This window comes from Schistocerca piceifrons, chromosome 7 (genome assembly GCF_021461385.2).
Source record: "Schistocerca piceifrons isolate TAMUIC-IGC-003096 chromosome 7, iqSchPice1.1, whole genome shotgun sequence".
Lineage (NCBI taxonomy): Eukaryota > Metazoa > Arthropoda > Insecta > Orthoptera > Acrididae > Schistocerca > Schistocerca piceifrons.
Window position 1 is genome coordinate 212315393 of NC_060144.1, and position 23785 is coordinate 212339177.

General features: G+C 39.0%; 1 protein-coding gene across 2 annotated transcripts in view; it reads left to right on the top strand.

Annotated features, from left to right (window-relative positions):
• The window catches only part of LOC124804835 (multidrug resistance protein homolog 49-like), a 211947-nt gene that overhangs the window by 140509 nt on the left and 47653 nt on the right, over positions 1 to 23785 (top strand). For both annotated transcript variants that reach the window (XM_047265182.1, XM_047265181.1), the window contains 2 exons: positions 14890 to 15131; positions 21284 to 21446. In XM_047265182.1, the coding sequence (XP_047121138.1) occupies positions 14890 to 15131; positions 21284 to 21446 (405 nt within the window). The remainder of the gene's footprint in view (positions 1 to 14889; positions 15132 to 21283; positions 21447 to 23785) is intronic.

Here is a 23785-nt window from a genome sequence, read left to right on the forward strand (position 1 = left end):
CTAGTTTTGAGATTTTACATCAGATAAAAGTGTTTCTCATAAAGCTAACTACATTTTTGTAATAAAAAGGTAACTGTTTAAACAATGGATACTAAATCATAGTCAGGAACTGTTTAAACTAGGTTTCATGATTGTTGCATGTTTACATGACATTTGCTATGATTCAGATAAATGAACTCTGTTTCAAAGTGAAATTAATAGGATAACCAATTTTCTGAAATGTTATGTTTACACAGTATGAGTTTCAGAAATGTTCTTGTTAATTGTAAACAAATAAGAAAGATATTATTTCTGTAAATACTCCAATGTATCATGTGCTGTAAAGGAATTCATGTCATCATACATTTCAAATCTAAAATGATATCTAATACTTCAATTTCAAAAGTGGTACCAAACAGTTCATTTTGTCATTTGCCCACCCAGCACTTGTCTTTAGGTGTCTTAAATACAAAAGTTCATCAACTAATTCTATAACTTCATTGCCAATATGTCTAATTTATTTCTGATTTGGTCCTTGAATGTTATTGTAATGCTGTTATAGTTGATTTCCTGACCTATTTTCATACTTTTTCTATATTTTCTTCCTCTAGTTGAAGTTTATTTGCACTGGAGGCAAACAGTACAGTGTACAAAGGTAATAATGAAAGTCATTTACCAGCAGTACCTCTGATATTTACTTACTAGAATGGCCCCACAAACTGCAGTTGGTCTTGCACCTTACCAGTCTTCTCCATCCTCTTTGATCCATGTATTCTTCTCTAACTACTGTCGTTCTGATTCCCTTAATCCACCTCAGGCATGGTCTTCCCCGTGTTATGTTACCTCTGAAGTCTTCTTCCACCACCTACCTGGTGATCTGCCCTTCTCAACACATTACATGTCTGCCCCCAGTAGCTGAGTGGTCAGCGTGACAGAATGTCAATCCTAAGAGCCCAGGTTCGATTCCCAGCTGGGTTGGAGATTTTCTCCGTTCAGGGGCTGGGTATTGTGTCGTCCTAATCATTATCATCATTTCATCCCCGTCGACACGCAAGTCGCCGAAGTGGCGTCAAAGCGAAAGACTTGCACACGGCGAACGGTCTACCCGACGGGAGGCCCTAATCACGTGACATTTATTTAACACATTACGTAACTATACTACTTCAGTCTGCTCTCTTCAATCTCTGCCATAACGTTCAGTGATTTGTAGAACTCCTACAGTCTGGGGTTTTCCTTTTTCTCTAGTTGTCTCCACCCTTCCCTGGTCCAAAAATACTGTCTCAGAACAACAGTCTCAAATGTCAAGAGTTTTCTTTCTATCTTTTGTGCCAGTGTTCAGTTCTCTGTTCCATATAATATTATGGGTTGTATTACAGTCCTGTAGACCATAATTTTCATGGATCTAGATAGAAGCTGGGACTTGAGCAGATTTCCCAATGCACACCCAGACCTGTTTTCTATTTGAATTCTTGCCATTATTTCTTGGCTTATCACATTCCTTTTGCTGAGTTCTGCCCCAGGGTATATGAACTCTTTCGCCCTTTCAGAGATTTTACCATCTATACCTAAAGGTCTGTTATAGTTATCTCTGCTCACTATGAGGTATTGGGTCTTGTCCACATTCATCTTCAAGCCTGTTGTCATTGCCTCTTCCAGTAACACTGTTCCCATCTGAACCAGGTCTTTCTCATTCTGTGCTATTAAAACTACATCATCTGTGTAGGGCCAGTGTTTTGATCCTTCTACCTAGCTGAATTCCATATATATATATATATATATAATAGAGGGAAACATTCCACGTGGGAAAGGCCTTTACAAATGTCTGCTTGTGTCTGTGTATGTGTGGATGGATATGTGTGTGTGTGCGAGTGTATACCTGTCCTTTTTTCCCCCTAAGGTAAGTCTTTCCGCTCCCGGGATTGGAATGACTCCTTACCCTCTCCCTTAAAACCCATATCCTTTGTCTTTCCTTCTCCTTCCCTCTTTCCTGACGAGACAACCATTGGTTGCGAAAGCTAGAATTTTGTGTGTATGTTTGTGTTTGTTTGTGTGTCTATCGACCTGCCAGCGCTTTTGTTTGGTAAGTTTCATCATCTTTCTTTTTTTATATATATATATATATATATATATATATATATATATATATATATATATATATATATATATATATATATATATATATATATATATATATATATCTTTCCCTCTCCTTCCCTCTTTCCTGATGATGATGATGCAACAAACAGTTTGTTGCAAAAGCTTGAATTTTGTGTGTATGTTTGTGTGTCTTTCGACCTGCCAGTGCTTTCGTTTGGTGGTAGGTCACATCATCTTTGTTTTTTGATAAATTTTTCCCACGTGGTATGTTTCCCTCTATTATATATATATGGTGTGATATAAATTTTCTGCAAGTAAGTCTCATCAGAATTATTCAGTTCAGGTAGATGGTGTAAAACAGATACTTTTTTTCCTATCCAATGTCCTGGTGATTCTGACAAGAACAGGATCAGTAGAATTATTATCAGTGTGCAATGTTACTTGAAATAACAGGTATATATTTATAGGTTTTTAAGACATTTTATTACTCAATGTGACACAGCTCAACTGTGAACCTCAAACTTCCCAACTCATATCCTAATATATACTTTCAAACAATTATTTAATTGTTAATTTTATTTTCAGTTTACAATTGGAAGTTATTTCATCAAGTAAATTTTACATATGTACAGAAACAGTAGAAATGTTACTATTTGTTTGACACACACAAATTAGCCAGAAAACAATCATAACATTTGAATTTACATCAGATATGCACAGTAAACAATGACTTTGACAATACCATTACATTAAGTATGGTGTTTCTACCATGTTTTCAACGTAAATTTTAACAGTGCACTCAGTTAACTTTTGCAATAATTCTGTATTTTATGCAGAAAGTATCTTTTGATGATTTGTTAACATTTGTTGGGTTTCATTATTTCATTAAACTTACATAATTACTTTGAGTACCAGCAAACATTGACACATATGTTTTTTAGAAAAATAGATAGTAGCAGTTCTTATAATTTTCTGACCATCCGTTTATGTTTATTGGTTGGTACACAAAAATGAGTAACGTGATGTAACACGTTTTCATTACACACTGACAGAAAAAAATCTCAACACCAAAAACACATTTAATGTAAAGTAATGAAATTTTGGGAATATATTTGTCTAGGCAACATATTTAAATAAAACATGTCAAATTGCAGACAGGCACAATTAAAGGACACTCACATTCCTCCCTGGATTTTCCATTGTTTGATGAATATATTTAAACGATTAACATTGCAAGATAGGACATTTAAAACGTGAAATGCTGATGCATTAATAACTGCTGTAGCTGCCAGAATGTTGAATGCAAGCTTGCAAACATGCATGCATTGTATTCTACAGGTGCTGGACTTAGTTTATGGATGGAATTCTAAGCCTGTTGCACTTGCTCAGTCATTAAAAGGACAGCTAATTCTGATTGTAGATTATGGCAGAGTTGTTGTCCGATGATGTCCAATATATGCTCAATAGGAGACAGATGTGTAGACTGAGCAGGCCAGGGCAACATTTTGACACTCTGTAGAGCATGTTTAGTTACAACAGTGGTATGTGGGTGAGCATTACCCTGCTGGAAAATATCCCCTGGAATGTTGCTCATGAATGGCAGCACAGCAGGTCGAATCACCAGATTGACATATAGATTTAGAGGCAGGGTGCATGGGATAACCATGGGAGTGCTCCTGCTTTCATAGGCAATTGCTGCCCAGACCATAATTCCAGGTGCAGATCCAGTGTGTCAAGCATGCAGACAGATTGGTTGCCGGCCCTCAACTGACCTCCTTGTAACCAAAACATGGCAATTACTGGCACTGAGGCAGTACCAGCTTTCATCAGAAAACACAACAGACCTCCACTTTGCCCTCCAATGAGCTCTTGCTTGACACCACTGAAGTTGCAAATGGTGGTAATTTGGGGCCAGTGGTATGCGCAATATAGGGCATCTGGCTCAGAGCTGTCCTTGAAGTAACTGATTTGTAACAGTTCATTGTGTCACTGTGGTGCCAGCTGTTGCTATAATTGCTGCTGCAAAAGCAGTACAATGCACCTGAGCCATACACCTAACATTATGTCTTCCCTCTCATTAGGGCTATATGTTCATCTGGAACCCAGTCTTCTTGCAATTGTACATTCTGGTGAACACTGTTGCCAGCAGTCTTGTCCAGTGGCTACATTCCTGCCAAGTCTTTCCACAACACTGCAAAGGAACGTCCAGATTCTTGTAGCCCTATCACATGACCTCATTCAAACTCAATGAGGTGTCGATAATAGTTTCTTTGTCGCCTTAAAGGAATTCTTGATTAACATCAACTCACCACATCCAATCTGAAAGGTAACTGATGCTCACAATGATTACAGTGTGTATTTAAAGCACTGATTTGCATCCTCATAGTGATGCTGCTAGTGCCACTCATATAAGTTCAGATGTAGAAGCATGCCTACCAACTTTCATTTACCTCAAACAAGGCCTTCTCGGCGTTGCAATTTTTTTATCCGTAGTGTATGTTAATTGAAACAAGAATACGACAATTTCAAATGTTCCTACCAACTGACTGAGATTATGCATTTGATATGTTATTACTTGTAACCATTTACATATTACATTATCCACTAGGTGCAGATTACTACTTTGTTCATGCTTCTGACATTATGATTGTTTTGTTCTTTGTCTAATTTGGAATGCTTGTATGTTACGTAACTAGTCTACTAAGGTAGTATACAAAAGAGATCCATTATATTCTTCTAACAGTATTGGAACTTGGGTGGTGGCAAGCCCTTAGTGAAGTAAGAGTTGTGGTAATGTGTTCAATTTGCTTTCCATTCTGGTTTGCCACATTTCACTGACACACTTCAGACCTGACCACAAACTTCACCACATATTTCCATTCACTTTCATCTTTCCTGCATGTGTTAGTTTTCTGGAAACTTGCACCCTTTCTAATGCTTGTCAGGTTGCTTACATGCTCACACAGAAATACACTTTTATATCCTTTTTGGAACTCCACAAAAAGACAGTGAACATTTCTTGATAATTCTCAGCCATTTGATAACACTTGGTCTATGACTGCTATTCCCTTTCTAAACCCATATTGTTGGAGTCTATGTACTTTTTGTTGGAATCTAAGTACCTCTATATATGGTGTTAGCCACTTCAGCAACAGCATGCTCAGGATCTTATAAACTGTTCATAGTAAGGTAATTCCTTTGTAGATGTTGCATTTCATTGGGTCTCATTTCTTAATCATTGAGCATGTGACAGACTGTTTCCATTCTGATCAGATCCTTTCTCCTGCCAAATCAGGTGGTACACTCTCTCTTGTAGGATACCTCTTCTTTCTTTCAACATCTCTGCAAGTATTCCATATGTTCCTGGTGTCTTGCCTTTCTTCAACATTTTGCATGATATCTCCTACCTCTTCCATGCTTGGCCATTCATTCTTCCGTATTGGTATTGTCATTCTATTTTCTCTGTACAATTTTTGTTCAATTCTGCTCTCATAACACTGTTGACAGTTTCATCCAAATTCAAGATATTTTTGAAATAGTTTTTACATTCCTCCATAGATTTTGATTCATCTGTTATCATTTGCTCTGCTTGACCTTTGATCACATCAGTTCTTGCATTATATCCTTACTTCAAACACTTGGCTGTCCTGTAAAAGTCTTTCGTATTGCCTACTGTTTGATCCTCTTTTGCCAATGTTACCTTGCTGATGTTGAGTCACAGAAAGACACAACAAAAAGCCTGCTATACATTTAAGTTTTTGGCCAAAAGGCCTTCTTCTGAAGTAGAAAACACCGATATTCACACCAACACAACTGACAAACACCAGACCACTTCTCTGGCCTCTGAGGATAGACTGTGTACAGCAGCAACTCATCATGGGAAAAGCAATTTGTTGGTAGTGGAGGTAAGGGAAAGACTGGGGTGAGGACGAGGAGGGGCAGCAAAGTAGTGATGGGGGAAGGTGTACTTCCTGTGGAAGCATGCATGGACACGGTGGGAACAGGGCACAGCTGCTAGGTACAGTTGGGTGATTTGAGGGGGTGGGGGGAGGGGGGAGGATAGAAGTAGTGTTGTTGTTGTGGTCTTCAGTCCTGAGACTGGTTTGATGCAGCTCTCCATGCTACTCTATCCTGTGCAAGCTTCTTCATCTCCCAGTACCTACCGCAACCTACATCCTTCTGAATCTGCTTAGTGTATTCATCTCTTGGTCTCCCTCTACGATTTTTACCCTCCACGGTGCCCTCCAATGCTAAATTTGTGATCCCTTGATGCCTCAAAACATGTCCTACCAACCGATCCCTTCTTCTAGTCAAGTTGTGCCACAAACTTCTCTTATCCCCAATCCTATTCAATAACTCCTCATTAGTTACGTGATCTACCCACCGTATCTTCAGCATTCTTCTGTAGCACCACATTTCGAAAGCTTCTATTCTCTTCTTATCCAAACTAGTTATCGTCCATGTTTCACTTCCATACATGGCTACACTCCATACAAACACTTTCAGAAACGACTTCCTGACACTTAAATCTATACTCGATGTTAACAAATTTCTCTTCTTCAGAAATGCTTTCCTTGCCATTGCCAGTCTACATTTTATATCCTCTCTACTTCGACCATCATCAGTTATTTTACTCCTTAAATAGCAAAACTCCTTTGCTACTTTAAGTGTCTCATTTCCTAATCTAATTCCCTCAGCATCACCCAACTTAATTTGACTACATTCCATTATCCTCGTTTTGCTTTTGTTGATGTTCATCTTATATCCTCCTTTCAAGACACTGTCCATTCCGTTCAACTGCTCTTCCAAGTTCTATGCTGTCTCTGACAGAATTACAATGTCATCGGCGAACCTCAAAGTTTTTACTTCTTCTCCATGAATTTTAATACCTACTCCGAATTTTTCTTTTGTTTCCTTTACTGCTTGCTCAATATACAGATTGAATAACATCGGGGAGAGGCTACAACCCTGTCTCACTCCTTTCCCAAGCACTGCTTCCCTTTCATGCCCCTCAACTCTTATAACTGCCATCTGGTTTCTGTACAAATTGTAAATAGCCTTTCGCTCCCTGTATTTTACCCCTGCCACCTTCAGAATTTGAAAGAGAGTATTCCAGTTAACATTGTCAAAAGCTTTCTCTAAGTCTACAAATGCTAGAAACATAGGTTTGCCTTTTCTTAATCTTTCTTCTAAGATAAGTCGTAAGGTCAGTATTGCCTCACGTGTTCCAACATTTCTACGGAATCCAAACTGATCTTCCCCGAGGTCGGCTTCTACCAGTTTTTCCATTCATCTGTAAATAATTCCCGTTAGTATTTTGCAGCTGTGACTTATTAAACTGATAGTTCGGTAATTTTCACATCTGTCAACACCTGCTTTCTTTGGGATTGGAATTATTATATTTTTCTTGAAGTCTGAGGGAATTTCGCCTGTCTCATACATCGTGCTCACCAGATGGTAGAGTTTTGTCATGACTGGCTCTCCCGAGGCCATCAGTAGTTCTAATAGAATGTTGTCTACACCTGGGGCCTTGTTTCGACTCAGGTCTTTCAGTGCTCTGTCAAACTCTTCACGCAGTATCTTATCTCCCATTTCGTCTTCATCTACATCCTCTTCCATTTCCATAATATTGTCCTCAAGTACATCACCCTTGTATAAACCCTCTATATACTCCTTCCACCTTTCTGCCTTCCCTTCTTTGCTTAGAACTGGGTTTCCATCTGAGCTCTTGATATTCATACAAGTGGTTCTCTTCTCTCCAAAGGTCTCTTTAATTTTCCTGTAGGCAGTATTTATCTTACCCCTAGTGAGACAAGCCTCTAAATCCTTACATTTGTCCTCTAGCCATCCCTGCTTAGCCATTTTGTACTTCCTGTCGATCTCATTTTTGAGACGTTTGTATTCCCTTTTGCCTGCTTCATTTACTGTGTTTTAATATTTTCTCCTTTCATCAATTAAATTCAATATTTCTTCTGTTACCCAAGGATTTCTATTAGCCCTCGTCTTTTTACCTACTTGATCGTCTGCTGCCTTCACTACTTCATCCCTCAGAGCTACCCATTCTTCTTCTACTGTATTTCTTTCCCCCATTCCTGTCAATTGTTCCCTTATACTCTCCCTGAAACTCTCTACAACCTCTGGTTCTTTCAGTTTATCCAGGTCCCATCTCCTTAAATTCCCACCTTTTTGCAGTTTCTTCAGTTTCAATCTGCAGTTCATAACCAATAGATTGTGGTCAGAATCCACATCTGCCCCAGGAAATGTCTTACAATTTAAAACCTGGTTCCTAAATCTCTGTATACCATTATATAATCTATCTGATACCTTTTAGTATCTCCAGGATTCTTCCAGATACACAACCTCCTTTAATGATTCTTGAACCAAGTGTAGGCTATGATTAAGTTATGCTCTGTGCAAAATTCTACAAGGCGGCTTCCTGTTTCATTCCTTCCCCCCAATCCATATTCACCTACTATGTTTCCTTCTCTCCCTTTCCCTACTGACGAATTCCAGTCACCCATGACTATTAAATTTTTGTCTCCCTTCACTACCTGAATAATTTCTTTTATCTCGTCATACATTTCATCTTTTACTTCATCATCTGCAGAGCTAGTTGGCGTATAAACTTGTACTACTGTAGTAGGCATGGGCTTTGTGTCTATCTTGGCCACAATAATGCGTTCACTATGCTGTTTGTAGTAGCTAACCTGCACTCCTATTTTTTTATTCATTATTAAACCTACTCCTGCATTACCCCTATTTGAGTTTGTATTTATAACCCTGTAATCACCTGACCAAAAGTCTTGTTCCTCCTACCACCGAACTTCACTAATTCCCACTATATCTAACTTTAACCTATCCATTTCCCTTTTTAAATTTCCTAACCTACCTGCCCAATTAAGGGATCTGACATACCATACTCCGATCCGTAGAATGCCAGTTTTCTTTCTCCTGATAACGACGTCCTCTTGAGTAGTCCCCGCCCGGAGATCCGAATGGGGGACTATTTTACCTCCGGAATATTTTACCCAAGAGGACACCATCATCATTTAATCATACAGTAAAGCTGCATGTCCTCGGGAAAAATTATGGCTGTAGTTTCCCCTTGCTTTCAGCCGTTCGCAGTACCAGCACAGCAAGGCCGTTTTGGTTAATGTTTACAAGGCCAGATCAGTCAATCATCCAGACTGTTGCCCCTGCAACTACTGAAAAGGCTGCTGCCCCTCTTCAGGAACCACATGTTTGTCTGGCCTCTCAACAGATACCCCTCCGTTGTGGTTGCACCTACGGTACAGCCATCTGTATCGCTGAGGCACGCAAGCCTCCCCACCAACGGCAAGGTCCATGGTTCATGGGGCAGGGGATAGAAGTAGAGGAGGGAAAAACAGTAGTGGGTGCATTGGTGGAATAAAAGGCTGTGAAGTGCTGGAGTGGTGGCAGGGAAGGGCAGATCGGTGAATGTGAAGTTGGGGCCATGGGGGTTTGGGGAACATATGATATATTGCAGGAAGAGTTCCCACTTGCACAATTCAGAAAATCTGGTATGGTGGGAAGGATCCAGCTGGCACAGGCTATGAAGCAGTCATTGAAGTGAAGTATGTTCTGTTAGGCAGCATGTTTAGCAATTAGGTGGTCCATCTGTCTCTCAGCCACAGTTTTTTGATGGCCATTCATGCAGGCAGACAGCTTGTTGGTTGTCATACCCACATAGAAAGCAGCACAGTGGTTGCAGCTTAATTTGTAGATCACAAGGCTGCTTACACAGGTAGCTCCACCTTTGATGAGATAGGTAATGTCTGTGAGCAGACTGGTGTAGGTGGTGGTGAGGGGTTGTATGGAACAGGTCTTGCTCCTACGTCTGTTGCAGGTGTATGATCCATGAAGCAAGGTGTTAGGTGCAGGGGTGGATTAGGGATGGACAAGAATATTTTGTAGGTTTGTTGGATGGCGAAACACCACCACAGGAGGTGTGGAATGAATATTGGGTAGGCTACTCCTTATTTCAGGGCAGGATGAGGGGTTGTCGAAACCCTGTTAGAGAATGTGATTCAGTTTGTCCAGTCCTGGGTGGTTCTGACTGAGTCATGAGAGAAGTGTTCCTTTGTTGCTGGACAGGAGGAATTTGGGAACTGGTAGGGGAGGGGAGGGGAGTCAAGAGATCTGTTTCTGTACATGGCTAGGAGGGTAATTTCAGCCTGTAAGGGCCTCAGTGAAACCCTTGATGTATTTGGAAAGGGACTGCTCATCACTACAGATGCGACGGTCATGGGCGGCTAAGCTCTAAGGAAGGGGCTTCTTGGTCTGGAATGGGCTACAGCTGTTAAAATGGAGGTATTGCTGGTGGTTAGACAGAGGCAGTGATTGTATCCATCTGTGAGGTGGAGGTCAACATAAGGAAGGTGCCTGCTGGGTTGAGAAGGACCAGGTGAAGCGAAAGTGGAATAAGGTGTTGAGGTTCAAGTGGAATGTGGTCAGAATGTCCTCACCCTCAGTCCAGGTCATAAAGATGTTATCGTTGAATCTGATCCAGGTGAGGGGTTTGGGATTCTTGGTGGTTAGGAAGGAGTCCTCTAGATGGCCCATTAATTGTTTGGCATAGGTTGGTGTCATTTGGATGCCAATTGCTGTACCATGGCATTTTTTTTGTAGGTGATGCCTTTAAAGGTGAAGTAATTGTGGGTGAGGGTCAAGATGGTCATGGTGACATGGAAGAGGTAGATTTTGAGTCAATCAGGCATTGGGAAAGGTAAAGCTCAGTAGTGGCAAGGCCTTAGAAATTGGGGATTTTAGTGTAGAGGGAGGTGGTGTCAATAGCAATGAGCAGGGCACCAAATGGTAAAGAAATAGGAACTGTGGAGATTCGATGGAGGAAATGGTTGATGTGTTTTACATGGGAAGGTGAGTTACAAATAATTGGGTGAAGGTGTTGGTCCATGGGAGCAGAGATTATCTCTGTGGGGGCATAGTTAATGGCCAAAATGTGACATCCTAGGTGATTGGGTTTATGGCTTTCAGGAAATATATAGAAGGTAGAGGTCAGGGAGTGGTAGGCATGAGGAGAGAGAGAGATTCAGAGAAGAGGTTCTGGGATGGGCTTAAGGATTTGAGAAGAGACTGGAGATTCTGCTGGATTTCTGGAATGGGGTCATTATGGCAGGGTTTGTAGGTGGACAGATCTGACTGCTGGCTCCCTCCACCAGATAATCCCCACTGTTCCAAACCACTATGGTGGGGCCATTGTTGACCCATAGGATTATCTGGTTGGGATCAGTTTTCAGGCCTGTGGATGTAAGATTAGTTTAACTGTTGAGGGATTTCATGAATGATGATGAGGCAAGGTTTGAGATTAAGACATTCTGGAATGCTAACTGGGGGTGATTTTGGAGCAGTAGGTTTGGATCAAAGTTGGAAGGAAGAGTGAACTGAGTCATGTGGGGTTCAACATTATGTTTTGAGTTGTGCTTTTGTGAATGTATGTGTTTTCTGCTTTAGAAGAATGCCTTTTGACTGAAATCTTAGATGTATAGTGGGTCTTTTTGTGGTGCCTGTCTGTAATTCAACATCTCTCCTATGTGGTGAGCAACAACCTATCCTTTTCATAATGCTGTTGTTTGTATACTGTTGCTTTTCTGCTTGGAGGACTTGTTTTTGCTTCTCTAGCTGTTTCCATGTATCCCAACCTTGTTCTTTCATTTTATTCATTTGTCAGCAATAACTCTTATCTCTTGTTGGCAGTATCTCGACACCTAGCAGTTGAGCATCTTCTGCCTGCCCTTCTTCTGCCCGATGGTTACAGCATTATCTCATCTGTGAAATATTTGACTGCAATCTTGAGCTTTGGCCATAATTTGTGTACGCTACCTCCCTCTTCTTGCAGGGTGGCAGACCTGTGTCGAATTTCAAAAGCATATCTGCCCTTAGTGCAGGCCTTTCTCAGTAGATCTGGGTTTTATTTTTCAGTCTGCTTTTCTTCTCATGCAGTCACAGATTTTAAACAGTGGAAAGTCCCAGCTGGAATAACAACAATATGGAAAGGATAGATTGCTGCTACTCACAATATAGAGGATGCATTGAGTCGCAGACAGGCACATTAAAACTGTAAGATATTAAAACTTTTGGAGAAAGTCCTTCTTATGCAGTAGAAAGCACACATGTATTTACACAAGCACAGCTCTCAGCCATATGGCCACTGTGTCAGGGCACTGGAGCCCAATGAGTAATTACCTGTCTGTTTTGGGAGACCCTACCTGTAGCAAAGCTACCAAAAGTATAGCTCTAAGGATCATTTGACCACACCACTCCGCAACCACAACAGGGTAAGAACACCAGTGGGAGGACAACATCTCTAATACCATAATATTTTTGCTTCTCTTGGAGAATACTGTGAATTGCACAGTTGAAAGCTTTTGATCAGTCACAGTAAATACCAGTTGGCAATAATTTGTAATTTAAATATTGTATAATCTGATTTGTATGAAGACACATGACAGATCTATAGCTTTAATTAGACTGTTAAATACTTAATTAAAAAGTAATATGGCAAGGAAATCCCATATTTCTAAAAACATTTCAAGCACCCATGGAAGAAATTTTGAGATCCTTAAACTAGGAAAAAAGGAGGACTGTTTGTTACTGGAACATATTTGAAGTACCTCCATATTGCTGATTATCACATTCCTTTGTCACCTTCTCCAGCATATCTTGAAGTGTATTCCGTAATGTAATGAAGAACTCCGATATGCAAAGTGTGAGAACCCTACATACAACAGCAAACCAAGGAGTATTTATTAGGAACAGCACACTGCATTTCATTTTTTTAGTTGCTAATTAAAGATTCAGTTAATCTAATTAAAGCAGTTATCACAAAGAGTTTTTGTGTTACAGGATGAAAGAGCTGAATGTCATAAAAGAAAATGGATTTTTATTGGTCATCAGATTTGTACTAGCTCAAACACTGATTCATTGCTTGTATTGCTGTCAGATGTCCAGCTGGGTGCAATTGTTGGTGAAACGTGATATTACAACAGCATACTTTGCTCTCATCTGTAGATGATACTTCCAGAATGAGAATCTCTGCCATGTCATGCCTCCTTTATACCTTTATCACTCACCATCCCTACCCCCACTGCCCAGCTGCATGTCACATCAGTTGGAGTGTTGGGGGGGGGGGGGGGGGGGGGGTAATAAGATATCGGGCGTGAATTCCAGTCTCTAGCACTTCTGATGTGCCAGTCAGGCATGTAAGTGACTCTCAGTTGATGTGGTGACTTCCGTCGGTGGAGATCTTGGTCCCTCGCTTTACTGAGAGTGAAGCCACTGTCCCCATTGATCATGCTATCAGCTGCTCATATCTAACAGCTTCTTTTAAGACACCATCTCAAAATAACGGGACTGATGACCTAGCAGTTTGGCCCTCCCCCCCCCCCCCTCCCCACTCCCCTCCCCTCTTTAACCCAACCAACACAAAACAACAAGGTTTGTTTAAGCACTTCCATTTGTTCATATTTTATGGGCTACCCTATAACTATGCAGTGTTCCACAACCACAGATTTTATGGATTGCTTAAGTTCATTCTGTCTTCTGTGCTCTTGGCACTTTCCTTTGCTGTCTTCACAGTCTTCCTGATGTATACCATACCACATTTGTATGAAATGTGACAGACACCCAGCTTATGGAGCACCCAACTCAATTCTTCAAAAGTTACTCAGTACTTTTTCTGAATATAGCAGGTATGCCATGGTCTTATTCTAATCATTATCTTCTGTTTGCTGGACCAGTGGCATCCACTTGAAAGCACACCAGAGTCACCTATCACTGCATCTGTTCTTATTGAGTATATCCTATAGATGGCTAAGTTCTATTAATAGGCTTTCTTTGTCAAATATCGTATGGGCCCTATGGACCAGAATGCATAGCACACCCTCATCCTGTAAAGAAGCATGCAACTGAAAGTGTGAAGATTCAAATAATTGTGGATGGCTTTCCTGTACACACTGTGTCCTCATTGTTCTTAACAAGGATGTGCATGAAGAGGAATTTGCCTTTTCCTTGTAGCTATATGGTAAATTTAAAGCTGTGGTTCAAAGAGTTCAGATGATGGAGGAACACCTGAAGTCAGTTCAACCAATTTGAATTTGTGCTCACATCTACATTCTTTATTTTTAAGGGTGAGTGCTATGAACAAATGGATGGTGATATCTTGGGGTGCCCTCTGTCGCTAGTGGTGCTGAATTTATTCATGGAGTATTTCAGAGAGAAAGCTCTGGGAAAGTTGCACTGAAGCCCATATGCTTCTTCAGACATGTTGATAATACATTTGACATGTGACCACATGGGCATGGAAGGCAACCATAATGGCCCCCCCTCCCCCCCAAACCCTCTCCACTTGATGATGTGTGTGGCTGTGCAGCAGATGAAGCAGTGAGGTGTGATAGAAGCATAAAAGAGGCATGATGTAGCGAAGACTCTCTTTCTGAAGGTATCACCTGAAGATGAGAACAAGATACACTGTCAGAATATTGTGTTCTGTCAATGACAGCACCCAGATGGACACCTAAGAACAATGCAAACAGTTGTCTTGAATTTTGAGATGTCATAATGATTCATTATTTCACATTTTCCACTGTCAAATAAACTCATTCCTCCACAGGATACTGTCCATAGCAAAAAGATCTGATTTTACTGAAGTCATTCATTTAAAAAGCCATGTAAAATTTGTAGTAATATTAGACAGTGTACTAAAAGTCTGTTTAAAATGGAATACCCAGTGTTAATAAAATATTTGGAATTATGGATTTCTGCATTGTCTTTCAGGTGGCAGTGGAAGCTATTTCAAATATCCGTACAGTGGCAAGCTTGGGGCAGGAACAACCATTTATCAATCGTTACAATATTTCACTGCACTTGGCTTCCCAGGCAATGGTGAAGAGAATGCGACTGAGAGGATTGGTGTTTGCTACAGGGCAAACGGCACCATTTTTTGGTTATGCTCTTGCTCTGTATTATGGAGGGTATCTAACTTCAGCTGAAAACATGCCATACAAAAATATAATAATGTGAGTTCAGTCAGGTTCATTATTTTTTTCAAATACATCCCTGGTGAACAGCAGTCATTAAAAATACCAGTTATTATGTGAATAATATTTATATGAACATTGTGTGTTTCAGGATTTTCTGGTGTTTTAAATGTTGCTGAGGCACAGTATTTCATCAGATTGTTAATTATTAAGTTTCTTAAAAGTACTTAAAACTAGAATTGTATTTTTTGAGTTCTTAAGGTGTTCTACTTTTTAAACAGATACCTACTGGTGATCTTTATATAATATCCACCCATGAATAGTACATCTCTGAACATAACAAGTGTTCTCCATTTTGGGCGTATGTCTTTGATGGTTGTTTCAGCAACCCGTATAACCTCTTCTAGTTACAGTGCAGTCATGCACTGAAACAATCACAAATATAGGTAGTACAGTGGAACCTCACATAATGAGCACCTCCCATAACGGTGCAATTCGCATAATGAGCAAAGAAAATTGTGAAAAGAATGACTCACTTAATGAGCGATGTTTCACATAATGAGTGATGAAGATTCACATGTGATGGGGAAACATACAACAATATGAACACTTTTCATTGTCAGCAGAAGTATAAGAACAATGTCTTTAGTATGTAACATCTTAGTGCACCTTAGTGATCACACTTGTGTTCACACAATGTTTTTTGTGTGCAAATTTTAATGTCCTTGAAGATAAAGCCATGAGAAGACAGTCATAAATGAAAGAAAATGGCCTTAGAAATGAAACTTAAAACCACTGAAAAACACAAATGTGATTGAGCATTGTCGATTTAGCACACACATGCAGTCGGCCTACATCAACTATTTGCACTGTCCTCAAGAACAAGGACAATATTAAGGAGATAGATGCTTCAAATGGAGTGACAAGAATATCTAAACAATGGTTTTATATTATGGATGAAGTCAAAAGGTTGCTCCTTGTATGGATAAATGAAAAGCAATTGCAACGTGACACTATTTATGATAGCATCATCTGTGAGAAGGCAAGAATGATTTCTGCTGACCTCATTAGGAAGACACCAGGATCATCACTGGCCAAAGAAATTTAAGGGAAACCGTGGATGGTTCAAGAAGTTTAAGAGAAGAACCAATGTCCACAGTGTTGTGAGGCATGGCAAAGCAACCAGGTCTGACAAAATGACAGCAGATAACTCTATCAGCAACTTTAAGATGCACATAGGTTCTGAGAGTTATGGAGTTGCAGTGTGTTTCACAGCAGGAACTTGAGGAGAGGAGGAGGATGAGGAGGAGGAGGCAGTAACAGCAAAGCAGCAATCTTCTGATGCAGTAAGAGAAATGCTGAAAGTATGGGAATCAGTTGCATCGTACATTGAAAATCATCACCTGAATAAAGCTGTGGCTACACATGCTACAAATTTATTTGACAATAATGCTGTTTTGCATTTTTGTCAAGTGTTGAAGCATTGGTGAAAACAAATGACTACAGACAGCTTCCTTGTAAAAAGGAATTAGTCACAAATTATGAATAATAAAGTACATTATACTGTTTGTATAATTTTCTTTATGTAAATGGATTGAATAAGATAAAACTATGAGTACTTTCTCTGGATTGAACACATTATCATATTTTACATTAATTTATATGGGATACATTGTTTTGCTTCAGACTACGAGTAAGATTCTGGAACAAATTATGCTATGCAAAGTTCCACTGTATTCCATTCTACTTCCAACTTTTGTCACAACTGCTTAAGATATACTAACAGTAATTGTCAGCAGAGTAGGTAGCAATCCATCATGTCCCACACATGCTCAAGGGATTGAGGTGGGTATGGGGGCAAGGAGATGGGAGCAAGATGGATGTCTGGTCATGGCCCTGCTGGAAGTTAATGTGCCCAGCTGCTTAATGCACCAGAGATAAGAGATTATTGAAGACTTCTACTCCATCCACCATGATCTCCAGATTTAGTCCTGTATGCAGCCCCCTGACAATTCAGTAATTACTGTCCTCCTATCAACATTACAATCACAAACAACAGCATGATGTATATGAGAAAGATGGACTGGATACCAATGGTGGTGCATTATTTATTGCTATAAATAACTCAGTAATGTGTAATGAGATAAATGCCTTTTCAGTTTATGTTAATGCTCTAATGGCTAATGTTGGAGGCTCCATGAGGCTATTCATGGATGATGCTGTTGTCTATAGAAAGGTTGCAATGTCAGAAGACTAATGAACTGCAGGAAGACCTGCACAAGATTGACAATCACATCAAATGAATTCGCAATTGCAAATAAGGACTGCCATCAGCTGTAAAATGGAATGACAACAATGAAAATTTGTGCTGGACTGGGACTTGAACTTGGATTTGCCACTTATCACGAGCAGTCACCTTATCATTTGACTATCCATGCACGACTGACGGGCAGGGCCAAACTTCCATATGTCATCAATAATAATTGACAATCAGTCCAAGGTTGGTAGTTGGCCCTTAATTATAATGTATTCCATAGAAGTAAGGTGGATTGCAAATTATGGATGTAGATGTAGAAATAGATGCATGGTTGCGGACACATTGTCACTGCTACAGCCTGTGGAAACCAGTTCATAGATGTTGATCACTGATGGGATTATGTATACAATTGGAGTTCACCCCTTCAGCATTAGTTAAGACCTGAATATGGTGAACTGAATCACTAAAACTGGTAACTATATAATAAACAACATTGAAAGGATGGCTGCAGGTGTTCCATTTAATTACATAAGTGATGGTTGGGGCTGATGGGTGCAGAAGCAATGAATATTTTGCAATACAAGTTCTCATCCGTGCAGTTCTGAAAGCTGCTCTCATTGGAAAAATGTTGCACGGCGTGCTCTTTAACTGGGCAATACAGAAGTCACTTGGATACAGTTTCACAGTGGCCATTCCTGCAGATGGGTTGTTAGTGGGCATGTCCACACAGAACGCCACACTGTTATTATTGTCTTTGAATAAAATTGTCATTTTTGTTCATCTCATTGTATATTTCTTTTAGTTATCTTCAAACATACATATAAATAATGGAAGGAATAAAGTCAGAATCAAGCAATGAAAAATCCAGGATGGAATGTAACAGTATTATGGAAAGGATAGTTGCTATTCAACAAACAGTGGAGATACTGAGTTGCAGATAGGCACAAAAGATAGACTGTTGGAAAGTGCGCTTTAGGCAAACAAGGCCTCTGTCAGAAACGTAAAGTTTTATGTATGTTCCCTGTTTCCTGGAGCTGTGTTACACACATCACATGAAAGTTACTATTGTCTTTAAGTTTTGCACACCAGTGTGTATTCTATACTGATTAAACCTGGTGAAGTACATTGTCCAAAAACTTATGAATATCAAAGATTTCATTATAATGGAAGGAAACATTCCACGTGGGAAAAATTATATATAAAAACAAAGATGAGATGACTTACCGAACAAAAGCGCTGGCAGGTCGATAGACACACAAACAAACACAAACATACACACAAAATTCAAGCTTTCGCAACAAACTGTTGCCTCATCAGGAAAGAGGGAAGGAGAGGGGAAGACGAAAGGAAGTGGGTTTTAAGGGAGAGGGTAAGGAGTCATTCCAATCCCGGGAGCGGAAAGACTTACCTTAGGGGGAAAAAGGACAGGTATACACTCGCACACACGCACATATCCATCCACACATACAGACACAAGCAGACATATTTAAAGACAAAGAGTTTGTCTTTAAATATGTCTGCTTGTGTCTGTATGTGTGGATGGATATGTGCGTGTGTGCGAGTGTATACCTGTCCTTTTTCCCCCTAAGGTAAGTCTTTCCGCTCCCGGGATTGGAATGACTCCTTACCCTCTCCCTTAAAACCCACTTCCTTTCGTCTTCCCCTCTCCTTCCCTCTTTCCTGATGAGGCAACAGTTTGTTGCGAAAGCTAGAATTTTGTGTGTATGTTTGTGTTTGTTTGTGTGTCTATCGACCTGCCAGCGCTTTTGTTCGGTAAGTCATCTCATCTTTGTTTTTATATATAAAGATTTCATTATTGTTTACGTACCTATTGAGCACTTTCACAACTCAGCTAGATGGAAAATTGTTATCTTTACTCTTTCCACTTACTTGTGAACTATTTATATAAATGTGACTATTTACACATCATTTTAGTATGCAAGTCATGAGACAACATAAAATTTAGAAAATAGTAACTTCTAGAAAGAACCATCTCTTGTAAAGTGTTTCTTTACATTCAACAATGTACGTCAAAGATGGATTTCTACTTACCATAAAGATGACACATTAAGCTGCACACAGACATAGTTAAAGATGCATATACATTGACTTTGAGTCACAGTTTTATCAGCCTTCATCTGGTCTGAGGTGGCAGAGACGGCGGTCAGGTGTGTGTGAGGTGTACTTGGTTGTGTGAACAAATGTGTGTGTGCTTCTCTTTCTTTTTCTGATGAAGCCTGTGGCCAAAATCTAATGTGTAAGTGTCTTTTAATTGTTCCTGTCTGGAACTTAATGTGTCATATTTATGGTAAGAAGCAATCTATCTTTACCTGCAGTGTTGAGATTCCAATCTCAAGTTACCATTGTTTGCTCCTTCACATTCTATTTTTGTTGATTTTTTTATTACAAGGAGATTTGGCTACATTTGCAGTGATAGGCCACTATCACATCATAAAACTGAATCAGTTATAAGCTCAGTAATTGGTCTTGAAACCACATACCTTTATTAGGCTTGATTGTTTTGTAAGTGGTATGGCTTTGTCTTTACCTGAACTTTAAATCACTGCACTCAATCAATTAAATGGAAAACCTGAGATTTTAATATGGGCATCAAGTTGTCAGGTATAATGAATGGACATATGCAATAAACATCCAATATTCTGTTATTCAGTGTGTTGTGGAGTATTGGAATGTAATGGCAGGGAGCTGGGCATTTTGTTTACCACACTGGTCATTTCATTTATACCTTCCAGTATCAGTACTGCCACATTTTGTAGATAGGAACGAGCTCTCAAATACCTTGTAAGCATTTCTCTTATACCTGATCTGCAATTATGGAATAAAGGAAAATCTTGAATGGAAGATAAGCTCCCTCGTTGTATCCTCGCCTTCAGTATTCTTCCCATTTCCCCTTTCTGTAGTCCTTGCAGAATGCTTGTCCACTAATCTACCCCCACACTCAGCTACTTGTTTCACTCCAGCATAATCTTTCATAACCCCCACCTGTCTCATTCCTCCTTCTCCCCACCCCTCACTCAACGTTTCCGCCAACCAAACTGAATCCAAGATCACTACTTGCCCAGAATTTGACAGCATTTAAACACTACAGCACATGAGACTTAATTGTGTGTTTGTTAGTCCCTCACTAGGGCCTTGCTAAACCTTTTTCCTCTTTTTGCATAACTGGCTGTTGCTAAGAGTCTCCTTATTGAAGTGATTTATTCTTGTGTAAAAATGACATTAATGTACGATACTATAAGCTGTAGAAAAGAAAAAGACAATTTCCTTCTTCCATTTTATATTTACGTCTATCTCTCTCTGTATTCATAATTATGTTATCTTTGTTATTTCACACTATTTCATTTTGTTTGTATGTATATACATAACTTCTCTTTTTTTAACTTTTTCTTTTCTATTTACTTGATGGTCAGCAACTAATTATTCAGATCTGAATCTCAATCTGTGTTCTTAATCCAATGTTACTTCTGAAATGTTTTTTGTAACTTGTGCCTCTTTGAATCCAGAATTTTGAATGCACTTTCCTTTCTTTCATTACCAATGCAGAATAGTCACTTTCCTTTACCTATACCCTTTTGTCGTTCTGATGAAAATTTTTTATAAAGTTCTGTAACTATGAAATTATTGTGTTATTAAATATGTATGTGTGACAATACTGCTTCAGTTGCTTTTGATTCTAGGTAAATTCTGCTTTATCATCACAAATATTGTTAATAGTTTTTTACTACCTACATTACTTTGGGTAGATGATGAAACCACTGATAAAATGTTTTTATTTTAGTGAAAAAATGACTTGAGTTATTCATCATAGTTATTGTCTTTTCTTAATTGAGTTCAGTATACGAGGCTCTTTAACACAATACAGGACTGTAGAGACAATTTCTCTGAAGATTCATTTAAAAATTCTACTTTTAAGGGTGGCTGAAGCTCTGATCTTCTCAACATGGATGTTGGGCCAGTCTATGGCATTTGCACCAAACTTTGGAACTGCAAGATTGGCAGCAGGGCGTCTCTTTCAGCTTCTGGACAGAAAACCTCTAATTTACTCTGGCCCTGATATTGGGGAATCAGCAGTTCCAGTAAGTTCTGTTTATCTCATTTCTGTATTGATGCTTCACTCTCAATAATTGCAGTTCTTTACTGTTAAAGAAGACTCATAAATGCAGATAGTTAACAATGCAAATAATGACAATCTGGAAATAATTATGTAGGAGGTGTATGATGTCATTTCAGATATGAAGAAAGGAAAGCTCCTGTAAATAATGATGTTTCAATACAAATTGTTAATTTGAAAAGACCTTGCAGAATTATTTATATAATGCAGTTCCTCAAACTGAAATAACAATATTATCATTATAATCTACAAAAAATTAGGCAGATACAACTTATCAGTGTCCTCGGATAGTGCACACAATACTCACTAATTTATTACCAACTGCACATGTGGAGAAAATAAATTGATTTGTTTAGATAAAGAAATATTCTAGCCTTAGAAACAGGTATAGTACAATTGATCCTTTAAATGTTAATAGTGAAATTACTGAAGAGATCAATATTTTTGAATCTGGCATTCAAAAGTTTTGAGACAGGTTTTCACTGAGTTTCACTAAGTCTTCCCTACCATCCTTTGGAAAAAAAGGCACAAATGCAACCTATGTCAGTATACTAAAGAGTACATACATCAGTTTACACATACTAGTCTTACTGCTGTAAGAAAGCATAGTGTCTATCATCATGGGATGATGATTTGGTGACAAGTCAAAACTGCTAATGTTACTAATTATGTGCTTTAAGGCTGAAATATATAATACAAAATTTAAAAGAGGCATACATCAGTGGCACAATTTCATTAGACTTAATCAGTATAGTGTTTAATCCAGGACTGAAAGTGGAGCCTGGAAAAGCAGCTGCAAATAAACAAAACTATTCTCTGCAGCCCTAGGGACTAGGGAGATTCTTAACCTCGAAAAATGAAAAAGGAATGTATGTTAACAAGACACAGTTGAATCACTTTCTGTTTTGCTGAAATCATTGTTCTGCTGTACACTTAAAACACAGATAAATTTTATCATTGAATGGGAAAACTTAATATAACAAGTTTGAAAATAGGGCTAAAAATTAATTAGAGTATTACTAAAATAGTGTATAATAAAGACACAGGAAAGCAAATAGATTGTTTATATTTACAGCATTTGCAGACAACATGTTCTTGGGGTGGAGGGAAGGGGGGGGGGGGGGGTATGCTTTTGAAAAATAAAATAGGATTTTCAAAACTTAGTTCTGATAATGTTCACTTTTCTGCCTATAATGCTTTTGAAATTAATGATCCGAACAAACAGAAAGAAGATTCATCTCTAGCAAGAAGCCGTATGCTTGAATATTTCTGGTATCTCAACTGCAGATTTTTCAGTGCTCATTTAACTTTAGGAGTCCAAATCTCAAAATGAACAAAAATGGACTTGTACCACTATTGAAATAAGACCTTCATATCATACACACGTTGACTGTTTTCTCACAATCACATGATTGGGTGACCACTGAGGACTGGTGTTCAGGTTGAACTATTGGTGCGAACACCATTTATTGTGTGCACAGACAGTTATGAACAGAACCTATTGGAGTTGGTTGTGTACTGATCTGGGATGAATAAAAGTATTATTTGGCAAACATGCTCTTTATCAGTTTCCATGACCATGGCTGTAGTGCATGAGTGCAGCAGTAAAGCTGCTAACTGTGTGACTGACATGTAAGCTGTGATCTCCACACATTCCTGCTTCAAACTCATATTGCAAAAAATGTGTAATGCTGTTCTGAAACTTCCAGACAGATTAAAAATGTGAACTGAGCTTCATTGGCACATATTTTTAATGCTACTAAGTTTCATTACAAATCACCCTCCTCTGCAAAATGAGAGAGTCATTCTAGAAACAATGCCTAGGATGTGGCTTAGCTTTTATGTGATATTCTTTCTTCCAAGAATACTATTCAGAAAGGTGGCAGAAGAATTTCTGTAGTTTGGAAAGTAGGAGAGAGATACTGGGAGAAATGAAGCATTGAGAATGAGTAGTGAATCATGCACAGATAGCTCACTCATTAGGTGTCGCCTGTCCATGATAGACAATGTTCATGTTCTGGCCATGTGTGCAGTACTAATCTGCCAGGAAGTTTCAAATGGATGGTTGATGGACTAAGGAAATTCTTTAAAATTGTTAAACGGTGCTTAACTTCAGGAGTCAAACATCTATTATTGCTGGTAGGCTATTATAAAAGTGTATTGTACTTTTATAGTACTTTTGTATCTGACTGTGAGCTGTGCCAAATATTTCATCTCTTGAAAGTGATGCTGATCAACAATTCTGTCTCATCATTTTATAATTTTCTCAAGTGAATTTTCCTTTTCATATGTGGAAGTTATTTC